Source organism: Leptonychotes weddellii, chromosome 3, assembly GCF_054177405.1.
Source record: "Leptonychotes weddellii isolate Sample4059 chromosome 3, ASM5417740v2, whole genome shotgun sequence".
Taxonomy (NCBI): domain Eukaryota; kingdom Metazoa; phylum Chordata; class Mammalia; order Carnivora; family Phocidae; genus Leptonychotes; species Leptonychotes weddellii.
This window is the reverse complement of record NC_138371.1, coordinates 121,942,716-121,963,976: the sequence shown is the minus strand read 5'-3', so window position 1 is coordinate 121,963,976 and position 21,261 is coordinate 121,942,716. Positions and strand designations below refer to the sequence as shown.

Below are 21,261 nucleotides of genomic sequence, written 5' to 3'. Positions count from 1 at the left end.
CTTCACCTAAAGCCCTAGTAGAGACAGTCGATCGCAGAAAAATTTCTATCACCAATTCCTGTCACTGCTGAAAACGGTACGAGGGTAAATTCTAAAGTCTATGACTCTCATCTTTCTTGATCCCAATTTAGTTGAATCACCTTAGTTTATACCAATGTTGCTACTTTGGTTCAGGATCTTATGGATTCCCACTAAAAAGAGGAAGGATTTAGAAAATGTATGAGAGACTTCTTATACACTGGCGTCTCGGAGCATTGTCAGCTCTGTTTACCGTTCAATTTCTCCTTCCCACCGAGGGCGATGATCTCTTATAATACAGACCAGCTCCCCTGTTTTGGGCTGTGCTTGTGAAACCCTTTACAAATAAGGAATTCTATTCTTTAGGTACACAGCTGTGGCAACAGGATGTGGCCTTATTTTCAAATGCTTTAACAAGCTTTCTAGACGTGGGCGAGCACGGCAGCATGTCACCTGCCTTTGTCTGAAGCTTGATCTCATCAATCCAGGCTCCAGCAGCAAGAACAGTGAACCCAAGGTATATTTTCTATATGGATCACCTCGGGTGGGTTTCCACGCAAGGGGAAACTCAATAAAGAGTGCTGAATGACTGACTGAAAATAGCACACTGACCCCCCCAACAATGGGTAATGCTGGAGCAGCAAGGGCACAAATTCAGGGGCAGGCGGGTCCTGCTAAGGCAAAATCACAGGTAAAAGTGAACTGACAAAAATGTCATACAAAATACACTTAGTTTATCATTTCACTTAAAAGTATATTCAATATTTAGAAACAAACACATTGTTCTATGAATGTCACTATCCCAACATGTAAAAATAATACAAGTGATGTTTAGTAAGCCCAAACATCATATAAAGTACCTGACAAAGCCAGCCAATTATTATCTGCCAGTAACTTTCTTTGGAATATCTGAATGGAATCTGAAGGGTAGAGATGCAGCTCTAACTGACGTCCCACTCCCATAGGACCAGTCCTACCTCCTCTTGACCAAATGGCTGCTTCCAGGCACTTTTTTAGAAAATTAATTTATTTATTTGAGGCTGGGGTGGGGGAAGGGGGCAGAAGGAGAGGGAGAGTCCCAAGCAGACTCTGTGCTGAGTGCGGAGCCCTATGTGGGGCTTGATCTCAGGACCCCCAGATCACGACCTGAGCCGAAACCAAGAGTGGGACGCTCAACCGACTATGCCACCCAGGCGCCCCCAGGCACATTTTCACTGAAGGAGGGAAGGCTACTCACTGACTATGTGGCCCTACTCTGCTGGGCTGCCTGGGCTGGGCGAGAGCGAACTTCCACAGGCATTTCATAGGTGATATAATCTCCAAGAGCAAATGCCACTTGGTTACACACAAACACCCCTACCACCCCTGTCATCACTTCCTGTCCCTGCGCCCTCCTTAACTGTTCTAAAATCACCTGAAAATTATATATTTATCTTTTTCTTTATCTATTGTCTGTTCTCCTCCAACAGAATGTAAGGTCCTTTCAGGTGCCACTTCATTTTGTTCTTGGCTGTCACCGTAATGTTAGGAATAGGAGCACATAAATATTTGTTGACCAAATGGAATGCCCTATTACCCTCCTCACCACCCCCAATAATTGGTCCAACTAAACTATTTGCAGATAATTGAGCACTGACTTTATTTTCTTTTCCAGCTGGTGATATCATCTTTTAACCTCTTTCCAGAGTCTGTTTCAGTGTAATACTAGCATTTTTAGAGAAGCACAGTTTTGGGTCCATGATCAAGTACCCAAATTTATTAAAGATTATTAAAGATTATTCTTTTAACTCTTAAAGAGTGACTATTTTCATATTTCAGAATCTTCGCTGGAAATACAATTTGAACATGTCATGTTAAATGGTGGAGGAATTAAAAATGACCTACAGTAGAACACTAACATGAATGCTCAGAATATGGAACCCAGAAATGCAAAAAAAAAAAAAATTCTTTAGAAAAATATGTTACAAATCTGGGGGTAAGTGCTCAGATGGGGGTGAGCCCCGTCACATAACCTTTTCCTCTCCCCTTCTCTGCAAAATAGCCCACAAAGTCTAGTTTACAGAGAGATGTATAAGAGAAATAGGGTCATTTTTTCCTGTTTCAGATACACTGAAAGAAAACTACAGGAGAACCTTGCTGATTCTTATAAACAGTAATTCAGATCTTAATTTCAAGCTAAGAGTGATTTCTTTTCATCTCCACAAAATACGCCCTAGGAGAGAACCGCGGTTGTATTTAAATTAACTTAAGCTTGATTTTCTTTCAGAGCTGAAATATACTAAATTCTACTTTATCATGTACATATTATTTATATTGTTACTTCCAAAAAGTCTTTGAGGCAGGACACTTACATTGTTTTGCTACAAAATACAGTCATAACATGAAACATACTTCCCAAGTTACAAAAAAAGGGACACCTTAATTTTTCTTTATATACTTGTTCACTCAGAGCCATCATTTACTAATATGATATCAACTGGGACTCTTTTTTTTTTTTTTTAAAGATTTTATTTATTTATTTGAGAGAGAGAGAATGAGAGACAGAGAGCAGGAGAGGGAGGAGGGTCAGAGGGAGAAGCAGACTCCCCGCCGAGCAGGGAGCCCGATGCGGGACTCGATCCTGTGACTCCAGGATCATGACCTGAGCTGAAGGCAGACGCTTAACCATCTGAGCCACCCAGGCACCCTCAACTGGGACTCTTAAAGAAATTTGATATTACTTTTATTTTATTTTTTTAAAGATTCCATTTATTTATTCATGAGAGACAGAGAGAGAGAGGTGGAGGCAGAGGGAGAAGCAGGCTCCCTGCTGAGCAGGGAGACCAACACGGGGCTCGATCCCAGGACCCCGGGATCATGACCTGAGCTGAAGGCAGACGCTTAACCATCTGAGCCACCCAGGTGCCCTGTAATTTGATATTACCTTTAAAGATTGTCTCTTAGTCACATAATTCTCAGACTGAAGCAATTTCTCATAGTCTTCAAAAATCTAATGAAAAGAAAATAAATATTAGAGTGTAAAACCAGCAGTGGTTTCTCTGCATTAGGTTTGCTTGCTCTCTTGCTTCAAAAGTAAATCCCCAACCCACTAGGCCAGTGCGGCCCAGCTGCTGTGCTTTGCATCTCTCTCTGTGCGTAATAACTCTATGCTGATCACACTGTCCACAGGGAGCTTTCCCCCATTTCATCATCCTCATTTACACATAAAGACACTGCGGGGTAGGAAGGTCAAGTGATACAACAGATGTACTTGTCCATTTTATTTTAGTTCTGCAAATTAAAAATTGAGTAGAAAAATGGAGTATTTGAGTCTTCTCAATACACTCTTTTGAATAAAACATCTATTAACTCATCTATTAACTGAGTAGCAAAATAACACCTTTCATGCCATTTTAGAGAAGTTGGTAGCTGGTAGCTATTAGTGCATGAATAATTTAGGAAAAGATTCAACACACTTAGGGCTTCACGTGATACCCCATGAAGAATCAAACTGTCAAGTTCATAGTGTGGACAGGTAGAGGAATGGGGCAACTTTTGCCACAAAATGGCCATGCTAATCCCAGCTGGTCTCTCTGGAGGACTTCCACACTCCCCAAAAGCTGGGGGATGCTGGTGTTTGGGGCTCCTGTTTCCCCCTGTGGCTGTCAACCATTGCCTGGGGCCTTCAGTTTCACACAGAGTGCCAGATGCTGGGGAAGCTAAGCGTCCACCTCCTACCACGCAAGGACATGCCTCAGAGACCACGGAGGTGGGAGGAGCGAGCCCAACGGAGAACTGAAGGCAGGAGAGTCCAGGGGCTGAGGAGGGAGGAAAACAGTCCTGGGTCCTCAGAGGGCCAAGTGTGAGGTGTGTGTGCATGGATGTGATGAGGGCAAGCAGTGCACACAGAGGATAACTTCCAACAAGGAATTAAGAAAGTGAAAAGTAAAAACAAAACCAGGTAGCGCACATTAAAGTCATAATAATTATATGAAGGACTTACTGTTTATTCTGACAGGATTTTGTGGGACATGAAATTTATCAAATTTTGTGGTAAGTTTTGTAAAATTTTAGTTCCAGTATAGTTAACATACCGTGTTATATTAGTTTCAGGTGTATAATATAATGATTCAACACTTCCATACATCACCTGGTGCTCATAATGACTAGTGCACCCTCAATCCCCATCACCTATTCCCCCATCCCCCCTCACCTACCTCCCCTCTGGTAACCATCAGTGTGTTCTCTATAGTTAAGAGTTTGTTTCTTGGTTTCTCTCTTTCTCTCTTCTTTTTCCTTTGCTTGTTTGTTTCTTAAATTCCACATGAGTGCAATCATATGTAACCAGAAACTTCAAATACATGTATAAGGTATGACTGACTCCCCAGGACACCAGTTTCACATGCTCCCATTTCATAGTTTACTGCTAAAGAAATATGAAACTCAGAAAGTATGAAATGTCTGAGGGAGCATGAGGTCTCGGAGCTGGTGTTCAGGTCAGTGCAGCAGGCTCAGTGTCTGTGAAGCTACCAAATTACACAAGATGTGACTATAGGTACAAAGACAAAATCGGGTAAATGAGGGATCACAGAGAATGAGTTTACCATCTTACAAATTATTGCGTACTATTTCCTGAATGCAAAGCATTCCTGCACAACACATTTCCATCACTCATTCTACAGAAAAAATTAGTAGCTGATGCCGTGGGTTTTGTCATAAACTATCTTAGCTCTCTTATTTTCACTTATTATAAATGGACATCTAATGAGTCTTTAACATTCCATCTAGCATCTACAGTTTCTGATCAGGTTCCTGCCTCTCAGGGAGCTCAAGAACCAGCCAGGAAGGTACAGACACATCATAATACAGTGTGGAAAATGGTGGCAGCCAGGGTGGGGAGGGAGCAAGCATGCGTATATGTGGATGGGTGGGATTAGGGAAAACTCCCTAGAAGAGTCACGGTTCAGTGGAATCTCAAAAGGATGGGTTAGATTCACCATTTGAGAAGGGACTTGGAAGACAAATATTCTGGCATTTCTACAAGTAAGTAAAACTAATTATCAAGCAAGTAAAATGATTTCTTTCAGTGAGGGTGGAGTGCTCTTCTCTGGTTACCTACTGCCTCTTAAGGGCAATATGGATGCTCTTAAATCAGGATCAAAGTAAGCAGGTGCCAGTCATTTTCTGGAGCTCTGGATACAACAACAGAAACAGGTGTGAAAAATGAGAAAGCCCTAATCTCCTGCCATCCTCAATTTTCCACAAAGTTTCCTGATGACTTGGCTTCCAGGTAAATGGACAAATTGGGTGCATGGTAGACATGGTTAGTGTCTGTTGTGAATCATAAATAGGAGCAAGTGTCCATAGATCTAAGCGGGGGGAAGAGAAAATGAGGTAAAATCTTAAAAAGGACTTCTACTTACAGTGTCATAATTTTGTTCTAAGAAGTCTGCGACCAACACTTTATGTCTGGTTAGTAAGTCCTAGAAAAAGAACAGTTAAGTGAAATAAAATTATTATAGCTAATAAATTTTATAAATCTGGCTTTTCTAAGAATTTTATAAGTCCATTCATTTGAAACATAAAAGTTTCTGAAGAATATTTTCTTTACATCCACAAAACTATTTCCATTCTTAGTTTAAGATGTGAAATACAAGCTTGTTTCATGTCAACAACAAAAAGTTTTAATTCATATCATTGTTAAATTTATGATAGGAATAATTTAACTAGTGAAACAAATAGCGCCTAAGAGATGGGGTTTACAGTATATTTCTTCAAGCCATGACTACATTGTGATTATGATCTAATAAATATCCAAATAAAGTTTATGATCTATTTGAAATGTCATAAATAGCTATTTTTCTTTTTTTTTTTAAAGATTTTGTTTATTTATTTGACAGAGAGAGACACAACGAGAGAGGAAACACAAGCAGGGGGGCGCAGGAGAGGGAGAAGCAGGCTTCCCGCAGGGCAGGGAGCCCAACTCGGAGCTTGATCCCAGGACCCTGGGATCATGACCTGAGCTGAAGGCAGATGCTTAATGACTGAACCACCCAGGCACCCCTATTTTTCTTTTTTCTTTTTTTTTTAAAGAATGCCTAATGGCTTAAAACCGTATCTCATAAGTTAACTTGAAAGATTTTTAGGGGGGACGCCTGGGTGGCTCAGTCGTTGAGCGTCTGCCTTCGGCTCGGGTCATGGTCCCAGGATCCTGGATGGAGCCCCGCATCGGGCTCCTTGCTCAGCGGGAAGCCTGCTTCTCCCTCTCCCACTCCCCCTGCTTGTGTTCTCTCTCTCACTGTGTCTCTCTCTGTCAAATAAATAAAATCTTTAAAAAAAAAAAAATTTTAGGGATTTCAACTTTTAGTTTTTTTACTTAACCGCGTTTAAAACAGAGGTGCCAGTTTAAAACAGAGGTGCCTAGGACGCTGGGAAGCTCAAAAATGACACTTAACTGAGCCATCGCAGGCTCATCCTGCTCGCAGGTTAATGGACTGTGTGGTGGTGTGCAGTGACTGACTCATACAGCGCACCCTTTCAGAGCTAAAGACAAGAAGACCGATCTTATTATAGGCATGACTCTCAGAAAACTGAACAAAAGCATAAAGGAACATTTGACTGTCTTCAGCTCACACCTAAATTATATCCTTAATTCACCTTACTGTTGAAAGAAAACAAGCCTCACCTAATCCCTTTTATACGCTTAGAGGCTAAATACTCTGGGTAGAATGTAGAATTTCATTAAAAACATAACAAGAATTTTAAAGTTTTCCAAAATAAGTTCTTATACTTTAATACACATTTAATTAAAACTTCCTAAAAGCATACAGAAGATCCACAACATAAATTCACAGAGAACAAGAAGGCAGCAGCAATGGCAAAACTCACCTATTTCTATTTTACTAAGTAAAATATTGAATGCATTCTTGCGCTATTAATTTTCAAGTTCAAGAACAATGATATCATTTCATTACTTATCATCACATCTTGATTGACCACTGCGCCTATTAGTGGAAACCGGTACTTTTTTTTCCCAGTATAACATCCAGTATTCTGGAACTGGAATTTTAAAATGGGAAAACCCTCTATAGGAATTCATTCCTGGTCTGTCTGAGGTCGAAATTCAAACTAGCTCCTCTCTCAGGGGACCCCCCCAAAAGAGAATAAGGTAGTTCCACAGTATTCTTTGCGGTGTCTAGTTTTCAGACACCCCCTTCCCTAATGTCCTGAGCAGGATCAGTGATTTTTCTGAGCTGACCCTAGTTAGAAAGAGTTTCTTTCTAAAGGCTGCAGCAGACCTTGGCTCCAGCTGTTGCAACAGTCGGCAGGCTTGAGTAGGGGGACTGTGCCCTCTCATGGCCCCAGGCCTGCGCACACAGTGATGGAGGCAGCCGACGGAGCACCATGCAGAAGAGGGCTGCCTGGGAAGGTTTCCATTCATTATACATTAGTGCTACTCCAAAGAAAGAGTAATTGGGAGGCAGTCCTGATAGTAGCACCTCTGCCAAATTCCAAGGGAAAAAACTTGAAATAACTTACATATCCAATAATAGAGAAATAAAATACGATGGGGTAGAATTCCTCCAGCATGTGAAGATGGTGGGTGCAGCCAATGAATGATTCTCTCTCTCTCTCTCTCTCACTCACACACACACACACTCACACTCATGTGTATATATTCATAGCTATACCCTCAAATTTCTGTACGTAGTAGATGCATGTACAAAGCTGGAGGAATTGACCATATATATACACATACACCCACGCATATATATACACACATAGTACAAAGACAAATACAATTGCTGCATCATTACAGATCATACAAGAGTGGAAAAAATTAGGTAAATCCTACCCAAAAAGGAAAAAGCAGAAAGTTGCAAAGAAAAATAAAGTTCAAATTTTAAAAAATTTAAAATTTTAAAAATTAATTGAAACAGTGTACTCTTTCATTGCACCTCCCCACAATTCTGTTTTGACAAGACTAAGTTTTGCATAGTGTATGTATCATGCTAAAAAAAATGTGACATTGCTAAGTGAGTGACTTCTGCACACCTTGGGAGACCCAGGGCGGAGTGACAGAGACACACTCAATGGCAGGGATGTGACAGTAGATGGGCCAAACAGCAGCTGCCATTCATGGAGGATTTACTCTGTGTCGCGGAGCGTGCAGAGCGCTTTACACATGCTATTTCTAACCTTCACAACTCTGCAAAGCAGGGATTATGTTCTTCATCTCACAGATGAGGAAAACGAAACTCCAAGGTTAACTACCTGCTCAAGGACACAGAGCCAGTTAGGTGGCAGAAGGAGTTGAAACTCAAACCCCTCCTATCATGTCAATTCTTGGAAGGAGGGATGAAAAAAATTCTGATCGTCAGGAATGCTTTTTGGGAAAGGACAATTTGTAGACAACACTGTGACAAAAAATATAAACAATGTTAAAACATTAATGAATAAACTGGGCAACAGCCATCTTGGAGTTCAAAACAAAAAAGGCTAGTCTAAGAGGTTAAAAACAAAAGACAAAACCAAACGAAAATCAAACTAAAACCAAGCCAAACAACTAAAACCCCTCGAAGCCATCTACTTAAAAAGAAACAGTGATTTATGGTCACTGTCCTATTGTATTAACCACAGCATTTTGGAAAAATATAGAAATTGGCATTTCCAATATTGTTGGCATACTGGAAAACTTTTTTTTTCAAAGATTTATTTGGGGGGGAGAGAGAGAGAAAGTGAGCATGGGGGAAGGGTAGAGGGAGAAGGAGAGAGAATAATAAGTAGACTCTGAGCGTGGAGCCTGATGCAGAGCTCGAGATCTCAGGATCTGGAGATCATGACCTGAGCTGAAATCAAGAGTTGGATGCTTTTTTTTTTTTTTAAAGATTTTATTTATTTATTTATTTGACAGAGAGAAAGAGAGATAGCAAGAGCAGGAACACAGTAGGGGGAATGGGAGAGGGAGAAGCAGGCTCCCCGCTGAGCAGGGAGCCCAATTTGGGGCTCGATCCCAGGACCCTGGGATCATGAGCTGAGCCAAAGGCAGATGCTTAACAACTGAGCCATCCAGGTGACCCCCCACTTTTTTTTTTAGCATACTAGAAAACTTTTTATGAGTTTATTTAGATTTAGATTTTAATTTAGATTTTCAGAGACTTAAGTTTGATGGAAAATATGCTGAGGTATAAATTAACATCAATTTACTTTTGATATTTAATATTGTGCTGCAAATTAAATTGGGTTGAACATATGATAGCAAGACATTATTATCAAGTATAGTTTATTTTATTAAATGTTGAAAAATCTTTGAGGAAATTTTGAAAAATACATATTCGTTTCTATTTGCTTTTTGCCTCCATTAGAGTTTTTTCTTTGTTTATAATTATTTGTGAAGCTTTACTTACAGTCTTTAAAAAACAGAACCAACTTTGTTTCCATGACAGCACAGTCATCAGATAGAAAAGGGAAAAAAATGGGACTATGCTATCTATTAATAGAAAACATCTCCTTAGCTGTTTAGGCACAGACAGTTCGCTAGAAAGAAATGGAATAATTTTTTGTGTTAAATGTCATTCTTCAGATTTGATGCATCAAGGCCTCTCTCACCGTGTGCTCTAGATAGACTTTGGCGGGGTTCATCTGCAGCCACTGTACAACCTCTGCTTTGCCGGGTGAGACTGAGTGGCCCGTGGAACAGAGCGGGCCCGCAAGTGACACAGCACTCTGAGCACATACCCCGGCTTGTCGCCCTTGCTCCCCTTCCCTCCACCCACCAGGCAACTCTCCTTACTGCTGTTCCCAGCCTTTTCCTCCCTCTCTTTTCTTCTTTCCCCTCACTCTTTGCTCTTCTCTTCTTCTCTTCTTCTGTCTTCTTCATCCCCCCCTAAAGTCCCCATTCTTCCTTCTCCTTCTTTCCCTTGCCCTTTGCCTTCTATCCCAGACTTGCAGGCTCGGCTCTTCCTCCGCCTGTCTTGTCAGGGAGAATCTAGGGGGCAGGCAGGACTGGAGGGAGACATGTGGAAAACCCCAGCAGGCTGGTGACCGCTCTCCCTTCAAACCCAGATTCTAGATTGGTTCCGTACTTACTTTGGGCTTGGCTGAGGCTTTTAGGGAACAATGGCACTATGGCTCCTTTCCTCTCCTTTATCAGGCAATTCAGCCCTGGTTCCAAACCTGCACTCCCCACCCCCCATTTGTTAAAACAAAAGTGCCACAGTAAATTGTCCTCCTCAAACAGGACTGTGACATGAGTTCTTATCAATTCAATTTTCCTCATTTCATGACGTTTCCAGAGATATTGTGGAAATGTCAGGATAGACTATGTCGCAGGCAGCAGCTGCCCAGACTTGCCTACCCCTTCACCAGGCTATCTTTAGGGCGGGGTCCACTCACCAGTGCTCCCTCTTCTTGGTCACAGAAAGCCCCTCTCACTGCACTGCCACAGGCCCCAACCCTTCCCTTTGCTAGAGTTTCTGCCCCCCAAGGTCCCCCTTCCTCCTGCTCTCCCCAGTCCCTGCTGTTTCTTGTCTCTGCTCCCTGACGCTCTCTCACACTTCCTGCCACCATGTGAGCCTATGTATCTCCTAATGGATTCAGGGCACCTTCTCAGAACAGGCTGAGTAAATCCCTAGGCTATAAATAATACATGGTTTTCAGTATAACGAACTACTGCTTTCACCTTTCTTGACCTCTGGAGAGCTGTTAAAAGGAACTATTTCTCATTCAGGTCATAGGCAACTTTGAAGTCATTTCCATAAAGTAATAAGATTAAAGTATTTACTAATACTGGTATATGGACTATGCCAATATTATTAAAGTATGTATTTAAGATAATATATAAAAAATAAAAAGTCATACATGGATTACAATTAGGTAACAATATATATTTCTATCCTAAAAAAAGTAGAAGTAAATTTGGAATGACATAAATGGAGCAAGTAAATTGCTGAAATGCTGTTAAAGAAATGAATCTGAATATATACATTTAAACGAGTCTTGTCTATTTTGTAATTGACTTGTTTGTCAATGATGCCATTACATCATCAGCTTAAAATATTTTCAGAATTCCTCTTCTAAAATTGTCTTCAGAGCCATGTGGTATACACTGAAGAAAATCAGACTCTATTTTAGTCATTTTCAAATTTATTTTTATTATCATTACCATTATTATTACCAAAACCAAAAATAGTTCTAGCTACCACGATCACCCACTTTACCCACTAATCTGAATGTCAAAAGTTTTGCGCTGTTTCCAAAACTTTTATCTGCCCTCGAAGGATAAAGCTTGGCCATTACTGAAAAATAACATGTCATAGACAATGATACCAGTTTCAAAATATATTAAATAATGGCAGGAACATAAGAATAAGTAAATGATTTTCTAAGACAGAAACCTTTAAGGTGACATCATTCATTGGATGTAGAAGTTCTAGTATGTTAGTTTGCAAATTAGCTACATTATTTTCTAATATACTTTCTGAACAGCTTTTTGATGGTCCAACTCAGAAACAGGAAGTAGAATGGTGGTTGCCAGGGGCTGAGGGGAAGGGAGAAATGGAGCATTGTTGTTTAACACCTATTAGTTGAACAATAGTGTGAATATATTTAACACTATTGAACTGTACACTAAAAAATGGTTAAGATGGTAATTTTATGTTATTTTACAACAATTAAAAAAATTTTAATATAAAACTAAGATTAAATTCATTTCCTATTTAGTAACAGAGTAGTTAATAAGCTTATAAGACTATAGATGATTATGAAAAAACCACAATTCATTTATTAGTAATTTGTTTCACTGGATGGGACTTTACAATTACACTGAGAAAGTACTGTGATGTCCTTCATATGCAAAGATGTCATTCTCCAGCTCCCTTCACTACCCACTTCCTTCCCTGCCCCCCCCCAGCAGGTAAACTCTGATCCTCCTTCCCTGATAACCTTCCAGAGGTATTCAGTGCATATGCATCTTATACCCTTTGTTTTTAACATAAATGAAAGCATGCTTTGCAGAGAATACTACATGTTCCTTTTTTCACTTATATATTGCAATTCATTCTGTATGAGTTTGTGACAAGTATTTTGAGTTGTTTTTTCCAACTAACAGGCCTGACAGAATGCATTACTGATGCTCTTATGATTTGCATCACAGTTGGTTATGTTCAGGCCTAAGGAATAGCCTTTTCTGTTTTTTAAAATTAAACTGCCTCCTCAGAGGCCAACTGACTTTAACTAAATGCTAAAACTAAATGACCTAGCTGATTCAGAAAAAAAAAAATTACCTTAAAAGTAGCAAAGGCATCTGAAGCAATATCAAATGTTGACAACTCCACATACTTAAAGAAGTCTCGGAACTGATTAGAAAAGAGGATGGTTTTGGCAAGTGGTTCGTGTCGAATACATTCTCTCAGCATAATCCCACAACGTAAGGCGATCTGTGGGGCTTCATATCTAAAGCATAAACAAGAGAGAAATAGAGAACACTGTTATCCTATTAACAAAATAATATTAATGGCATCAAAAGAACCATTTCAATACTGCTATTAAAGGAAGCATACATACCATTTGTCACAGTTCATTCAAACACCATTCATTCAATACCTACTTGAATATCTAAGATGTGCCTGGCACTATTCCAGACGCTGAGGACATAATGGTAAGCACAACAGGTCACTGCCTTCCTGGAGTTCCTATTTTTTAGTGGGAATACTATTTAATGGGGTAAGAGACAAATTATAAACAATGAAAAGAAATTTCATATTCTGAGAAGTGCTATTAAACTGAAGACATTAAAATATTTATACTACAGAGTGTGACTACTTAATTTACTTTCATTTAGACCGAGGGGTCAGGGAAGGAGCAAAGCATTCCAGGCAAAGGGAACTAACTGCAAAGGCTCCAAGGCAAGAACCAGCTTGGTGAGTGAGAGAGAAGGCCAGTGTGGCTAGAACGCAGGGGAAGAGTAATGAACGGTGTGAAATGAGGCAACAGTGGAGACGGCAGGGGCCAGATCACATACAGCTACATAAGCTAAGCTAAGGAGTGTGGTTTTAAAGTGTGGTAGGAAGCCTTTGGAGAGTTTAAAGCAAGAAATTAACATGGCCTAACATATGCTTTAAAAAGATCACTCTGGGCATCTGTGGAGAATCTATTATAAAACAAGAGAAAAAATGGGGACACCTGGGTGGCTCGGTTGGTTAAGGATCTGACTCTTGATTTTGGCTCAGATCTCAGGGTTGTGAGATGGAGCCCTCATGGGGCTCCACGCTGAGCATGGAGCCTGCTTAAGATTCTCTCTCTCCCCCTCCCTCTGCCCCTCCCCCCTTCTCCTGTGCACTCTCTCTCTCTTAAAAAAAACAAAAACAAAAACCAGAAAAATGAGCTGGAAAGTTAGAATGAGAGCAGGGGGACCGGGTAGGAGGAGGAGAAGCCCAGCGGGAGATGATGGTGGCCTGACTGAGGTGGTAGTAGTACATTAGCGGACTGTGGGCAGATCGTGCAGATTGTCTGGAGGAAGAGTCAACAGGCCTTGCTAACGACATAGCTGGCGTAGGGTGGGGAACAAATCTGGAGTGAGGGAAATTGAGGACTCAAGGATTCCCATATTTTTGGCCTGAATAATTGGGTAGATGGTGGTGCCAATTTTTAAGATGAGTAAAACTAGTAGTAGATGAACAGATCAGTGAAGAAATTAAAAGTTTGTTTCTGACCATGTTAACTTTGAGATGCCTAATGTCTAAGTAGAGATGTCTCCTTGAAAGTAGAATATATCTATCTGGGGTTCAGGAAAAAGATAAGGATAAGGATAGATATGACATGCACATATATACAATTTGTATATAAAAGATGACCAATAATAAAGAGCTGCGTATTGAATGACTCACTGAAATCATGAATTACAGCTCGAAACAAAAACTGCACTAGAAAAATACAATGTTTACTATAGGAAACAATTCAGGACTGGCACATTACATCTGTTCCATTCCTAATTTAATAACAATGCCTCAAGTGTCAAATTCAACACTGAGGGGCGCCTGCGTGGCTCAGTCGTTAAGCGTCTGCCTTCGGCTCAGGTCATGATCCCAGGGTCCTGGGATCGAGCCCCACATCAGGCTCCCTGCTCGGCAGGAAGCCTGCTTCTCACTCTCCCACTCTCCCTGCTTGTGTTCCCTCTCTCGCTGTGTCTCTCTCTGTCAAATAAATAAATAAAATCTTTAACAACAACAAAATTCAACACTGAAATAAATCTAGTTTGCGTTACATTCCAGTGTATGATAAGGTTTCAAGAAAGTGAACAAAACTTAGCTCAAGTAAAACAAGCTCAGTATTAAAATGATACAGTTGGCAACTGTGTAGTAAATAGTAGAAAAGAACAAAGGGAGATATAGTGGTAAAAGACTGGGAAGTACACATAGGATAAAAAAAAATCTTATTTCATTTCATTTCAGTTAAATACAATATTAATTTTTATGGTTCTAATACAAAGCCCACTGGGGAAAAACTCAATTATTTCAATTCTTGAAAAAGCGTTTTCCTATAATGTTGAGGACAGAAGAAAAATGATATCCATAAAGGACCTACATAACCTTTCAAATTTACCATGAATTTTGCAGATTAGAAAAATTCCAGCAAAAAATATTTTTAAAAGCAAAAAGACCACTGAACAGATGAGAACTAAAATGAACAGATAAGAAAACTGAAAATCAAAACAAAACCACTCTTACACAAAACTTCATGATATAACTCACCAAATATAAGTGATAATATTTTGTTGAGCAATAAAAAATAATGCATTATTCTTTAAAAGACAACATCTACATGACATTTGATTCAAGAATAGAATCTCTCTCCTACAACTTAGGAAACCGGCTACTTTGCAAAATCAAATCTACAAATACAGTAGGGGAAATGGTAAACAAGTATATTTGAGAGGATTCACGAAACTAGGGTAGTATTTATCATTTTTGTCCTGTTTTATGCCAAATACTATCTCTAACTCTCCTTTGAGTATTCCCTGAATAACTCATATTAACATTAAATGCTAATATATTCAGATAGGCATGATTACTTGCAGAATATTCAAAAATGCCTATTTATAGTGTTAATAATTTCTCTTACCAGAAGAACTTGAAAATCAGCCTGCTGGTACACATGGAAGAGTTATAGATGGAAAATATTAAAATGTTATAAAAAGGGGTGTATTTTCTAAAGTGTGAAGGAGAAAAACATTGCTGTTTACTGGTAGAGTACTTTAGAAATATGAAATAAAGACTGCTGGCCTAGAGAAAGAACCTATGACCATTAAAATCTAGACTTACTAGTGAAATATTTATGGACTTTTGTAACTTGGCCCTAAACTTAACATTTCAATTTCATTTTTCATCCCATTCCCTACAATTTTGGGATATGTCATTCTCTCAACCTAGAATGTCCTTCTCCTTACATCTCTACCTCTAAGATTCTCTCTCATCTTTCAAGGCTTAGTTTAAATACCACCTCCTCCTTGAAGTCTTTCCCAATAACCCACCACTCAGGATTATTCTCTCTCTCCTTCATATTCTTACAACAGTTTGTAATTCCAGTTTAGCACTTTTTTTAATCTATACTACGTTATATTGCCAATAAGTAGTTATAAATCTGTTTTCTTCACCTCATTTCAAACAACTTCATTGATGGGGATAGGTTTTACTTGTTACCATCTTGCTCTCTTGTTACTTTCTCCTTTCCTCCTCTGCTCCCATCTCCATGTGCTGTCTGTATCTTATTTGTTACTCTCCCCTATCCCCACCTCAATCTCCAGAGTGCTTAGCATAATGTTTTGCACAAAGTAGGCATATAATGAAATGAATTCTTCTTTCTTCTCCTCCCCCCACCCTTTTAGAGAGAGAGAGAGTGTGTGTGTGTGAGTGGGGGGGGGGGGGGGAGGAAAGGGAGAGGAAGAGAGAGAATCTTAAGCAGGCTCCACGCCAAGTATGGAGCCCTGTGCAGGGCTCAATCTCACAACCCTGAGATCATGACCTGAGCCAAAATCAAGAGCTGGACGCTTAACCAACTGAGCCACTCAGGCGCCCGAGAAGTTAATGAATTTCAAACGCTGACTGAAATTCTTAATACTAGAACTGTAATGAAACTCAAACTCTGGCTTAAACAAAAAGCTGTATGATCTGTAGCCAACATTTTTCTCATTTCTTGATTTAATTTCCAAACTGAGATCTATAAAAAGTTTATATTCCAAACTCTTGTGTAAAATTAGTTCACTTTTTCCTTTCATTTGGTAAAGTTTATTGGAACCATCTGTGATACACTATTTATTCTTGAGAACTAAAAAAATATTTTAAAAAATATTCCTCTGGGTCAGAACACTTGTTGCATCCCACTAGTTTGTGCCTAAGAGTGGAAATGTCATTCTCTGAGATGAAAGCTTCTTAAAGTTAGAAATACATTGGGATATACAGAGAAATTCTTGATTTTTGTCAGTAGCCTTTAAGGGATCTATAATTCACATATATCATTTCAACCTTACTACCCTCTAGGATATGGGATTCTGATAGTTTATTGCTCCACAAATTTAGCCTATCTTAAGTTTCAAATCCCAATAACATAAATATCCTTACTCTTGGTACAGAATAAATATCTATTCTGTTCCACTTATGAAAAAGGTTCCCAAGGGCAGGGACCAAGATGAATCACTGTGCCTCTACGATGACTAATTTATGTCAGGTTGCTAATAAAGATTAATCCAATACATGTTGTATCATTATTTTATAGAACTGAATTATATCTTCCTTTTTGATTTGTATTTTGGATCATATAGTCTGGCCTCTAACTATGTTAGTATAAAGAAGGCACACTACTATACATGCATGTTTATTCAAATAATCACAGCATATAAGATCCCTTTCAAGTTTAAGAAAAGCTAAAATGTAAGAGCAATTGTCTCCTCAAGTAGTGAACTACAGTAAACATACAAAAACTCATCAGAAGATCTCATGAAAGAATATCTCAAGTTAAGAACACATATAAGGGGGGAAAATGACTTGTGTTGTTGCTGGAAGCAAACAATGTCAGGCAGTAGTTGGAAAAGTTCTGTAAAATGTCAACAAACACTTGGCCTCCTCAATATAGGCAAGAAGTTTTGCTTTTAATCTAGATATATTTGCTTACTTTAAAAATAGGGAGAAAACTCTGTCCACTAAAAAGGCTTAGAAGCAGTAACAATCCAATGAGAAGCCCAAGCATCCAGATTATAGTCTCTAAGAACCATTTCTCACTAAAAAGAACATCAGTCCTTGGTGTAAATGGCTGATTCCAAGTCTGTGTTAGGAAATATACAAGATGGGCCTGGTATATCTTGTGCCAGAAAGCAAGGAATCTCACTTGCTAATGTGAGTAATATCAAAAGGACATGAAGTAACTTGAAGGATAGACAACTGAGCACCAGCAAGAAAAATAAAACATATGAAAAAAATTAAACCCACAAGTTTATAATGATAATGAAGGGATGGGGGAGGGGAGAGATAGAGAGAGAGAGAGAGATAAAAGAAACTCATTAGATGCCAATGGAAGTTCCTGGGGTAACAACTTATTTCTCTCTAAATTGATAATGGAAAGTGAAGAATTAGGCATTCATTCTACCTCTCTGGTATGAATTGTATTTTAAAGTAGTTAAGTTGTTGTGGTAGATGATGGAAAGTTATTCTCTATAAAACTACTCTAGTCAATAAATGCATGAGAGGGGCGCCTGGGTGGCTCAGTCGGTTAAGCATCTGCCTTCGGCTCGGGTCCTGATCTCAGGGTCCTGGGATCAAGCCCTGCATTGGGCTCCCTGCTTGGTGGGAGGCCTGCTTCTCCCTCTCTCACTCCCCCTGCTTGTGTTCCCTCTCCTGCTGTCTCTCTCTGTCAAATAAATAAATAAAATCTTTAAAAAAAAATAAATGCATGAGAAATGACAGGATTAGGAAATCATCTTTTTGTAACTGCTAATGAAATAACTGAATCATACAGTGTTAATCAATGATTGGTAAAACAATCAAGTGTAAGATTGATGAAGAAGTTTACAGTGGATTAAGCTGTCTCCACCTGAACCCACTGCTCAATCTTAGCATTATAAAATGTATGTCTCCTGATGAGATGAAATATGAACTACACAGCACCACCTATAAAATACGATTGCCAAAATAAAACTGAATCTGAATCTAATCAAGTCTTTAAATATAACCTCCAGGACAGAAATACAGGGGACAGTGGAACAAGTTAAGTGACACCATTAGGAAGCAATATGACAAATCCAGAATGGAGGAAATTCTGTAGCACAATGAACTCAGTTTTTCATAAAAAGGGGAGCAGGCACTGTTCTCAATGAAAAGAGACTTTAAAAAGACTTATGTGACATTACAACCAAATACAGTAAGTGGAACTTGTTAGGATCCTTAACTGAACAAACCAACTATGGAAATTTGGGGGAGGGACAATCAAGGAAATTTGAGTATGGAGTAGGTATTAGTTACTAAAGAATTATTGTTACTTTTTAAGTATAATGATTACATTGTGGTTATGTAAAATTTATCTTTTTTATTTTTGCAATGCATATCAAAGTAAATTATTTAGGGTTGATAAAGCAAAATTACATGAGGTTTGGGATTTGCTTTAAAATACTCTAGCCAAAACAGGAAGGGGAGGTGTTGGGGAGATAGATGAAACAAACACAGCGGAATATTGATGGTTGTTAAGATTGGGTGATGGGTACATAGGGTTTCTTCGTACTTTCTACTTTTGTATATGGTTGAAATTTTTGGATTAAAAATTTTTTAAGTAGGGGCGCCTGGGTGGCTCAGTCGTTAAGCGTCTACCTTCGGCTCAGGTCATGATCTCAGAGTCCTGGGATCGAGCCCCGCATCGGGCTCCTCGCTCTGTGGGAGGCCTGCTTCTCCCTCTCCCACTCCCCCTGCTTGTGTTCCCTCTCTTGCTGTGGCTATCTCTGTCAAATGAATAAATAAAAATCTTTAAAAAAAAAAATTTTTTTTTAAGTATTATTAGGATAAATTTATGATTTCAGTATTAGACTTCTGGAACATCTTCCATTGGCTATGATTTTTTATGGATCACTGAGAGGGGTTTAAGTTCTCTCAGTAACTTGGAATGTCACTTGCCTGGTCCAAGAGAAAAGTTCATTTAGAGAAAGTCTACTTAGGACTTCTTGTCTACCCTGTACTCAGGATCTTCTATAATTTTCTTTTCCTTCACACCTGAATGGTCCACAAATCTTATTAAAGATACAATAATGGTAAAGAACATGGAATTTAGAAACAGATCTGGATTGAAAACTTGGTTCTGTCATTTATTAGCTGTATAACCTTGAGCAGTAGCCTTACTCTAAGTTTCAATGTCCTCATCTATAAAATGGTAAGAGTAATTAATACCCAGTCCTCACAGTATTATTAAAAGAATTAGATGAAATAACATAAGTAAAGATACTGAATGCAATACTTGGCACATAGCATGTGCTCAATAAATGGTATCTACAACAGGATGTGAAGGAATGGATTTAAAGTCTGGATTAAAAAATAAAAGAATCATTAAAACAGAGAATAAAGCACAGGGGTATTATCACCAAATTGTTGATAATGGTTTTCTTTGGGAGAATTTTGGTTTGTACTCCCTCTATATTATACATTTCTTTTTTTTTTTTTAAGATTTTATTTATTTGTTTGCCAGAGAGAGAGAGAGCACAAGCAGGGGGAGCAGCAGAGGGAGAAGCAGGCTCCCCACTGAGCAAGGAGCCCGATGCAGGACTCGATCCCAGGACCCCGGGATCATGACCTGACCTGAATGCAGACACTTAACCGACTGAGCCACCCAGGTGTCCCTATAGTTTAAAATAATAAGTATGTGCTGCTATGAATCAGAAAAAAATTAAAATATTTTAAAAATATTTGCTTTCTTCATTCCCAATATCACCAGTAAAGTTTTGGCCCTAATTATCTCTTGCTTGGACTCTTCCAAGCTGCAGTCTCAGCACCTCCACACTCCAAGCCATTTTCCACACTGCAACCAGAACTCATCACATCTAGTCCCTGGGGAGTTCCATGTTACCTACAGAATGACATTCAGATTCCTTAGTGGGACACAGGAGGCTCTTCATAATCTGTTCTCAGCCTTTCCAGCTGTATCCCCCAACTTTTCCTCCCATTCACACTGGACGCCAGCTATACCACAAGTCCCGTCAACTTCCAAACACATTACGCATTTTGATGCCTCCATGCCTTTGCACAGGAGGCACTCAATCCTTCTACTCTTTGTGCCTATTTGGCAATTTTCTACTTTAAGACCTGCACCATTTTTGATGTCCCATAAAGTAACAACAATGAGTTGTAATGAGTTGTCTCTTCTCATTGTAGACTATGACTGCTTGAGGAATGGAAAGCTGGGTAGTATTCTGAGAGCACAGACTCTGGAGCCCGACTACTTGGGTTTAAATCATACTAGCTATGTGACTTTGGATAAGTTAGTTAACCTCTCTGGCTGCAGTGTCCTCATGCATAAAATAGGTTATAACAATAACAATAACAACAGCAATAATAACTACCTACAAGACTATTACATAAATACAAAGCAAGTCCTGGCTTTTAGTAAATATGATCTAAACTTCTACCATGACTATTACTATCATTAGTGTTATTACTACTAGTACTGTTACTATTGTAGGCCCTTCATAAATGAACTAATAAGCAGTTTTAGCCTTATGAATAAACTAAATATTAACTTTTCAGAAGGAATGGAAAGATATTTTATATAACTTTCCTAATGAATCAAAATTGAGGAAGTTATTCTTAAAGTAAATAATTCTTATTTTTTGGGGCACCTGGGTGGCTCAGTCATTAGGCGTCTGCCTTCGGCTCGGGTCATGATCCCAGGGTCCTGGGATCGAGCCCCGCGTCAGGCTCCCTGCTCTGTGGGAAGCCTGCTTCTCCCTCTCTCACTCCCTCTGCTTGTGTTCCCTCTCTCGCTGTGTCTCTCTCTGTCAAATAAATAAATAAAATCTTTAAAAAATAATAATTCTTATTTTTCTATTGTGTGCTATAAATACAAGAAAATGGAGTCTTAGGGCGCCTGGGTGGCTCAGTTGGTTAAGCAACTGCCTTCGGCTCAGGTCATGATCCCGGAGTCCCGGGATCAAGTCCCGCATCGGGCTCCCTGCTCAGCTAGGAGCCTGCTTCTCCCTCTGACCCTCCCCCCTCTCATGTACTCTCTCTCATTCTCGCT

The 21,261-nt window shown here is 39.3% G+C and overlaps 1 protein-coding gene across 12 annotated transcripts in view; it reads right to left on the bottom strand.

Moving 5' to 3' along the window:
- The window catches only part of CAB39L (calcium binding protein 39 like), a 112,543-nt gene that overhangs the window by 18,648 nt on the left and 72,634 nt on the right, over window positions 1-21,261 (bottom strand). For all 12 annotated transcript variants that reach the window (XM_081815446.1, XM_031032086.2, XM_081815449.1 and 9 more), the window contains 3 exons: window positions 12,282-12,450; window positions 5,421-5,480; window positions 2,942-3,007 (listed from right to left, as the gene is read on the bottom strand). In XM_081815446.1, the coding sequence (XP_081671572.1) occupies window positions 2,942-3,007; window positions 5,421-5,480; window positions 12,282-12,450 (295 nt within the window). The remainder of the gene's footprint in view (window positions 1-2,941; window positions 3,008-5,420; window positions 5,481-12,281; window positions 12,451-21,261) is intronic.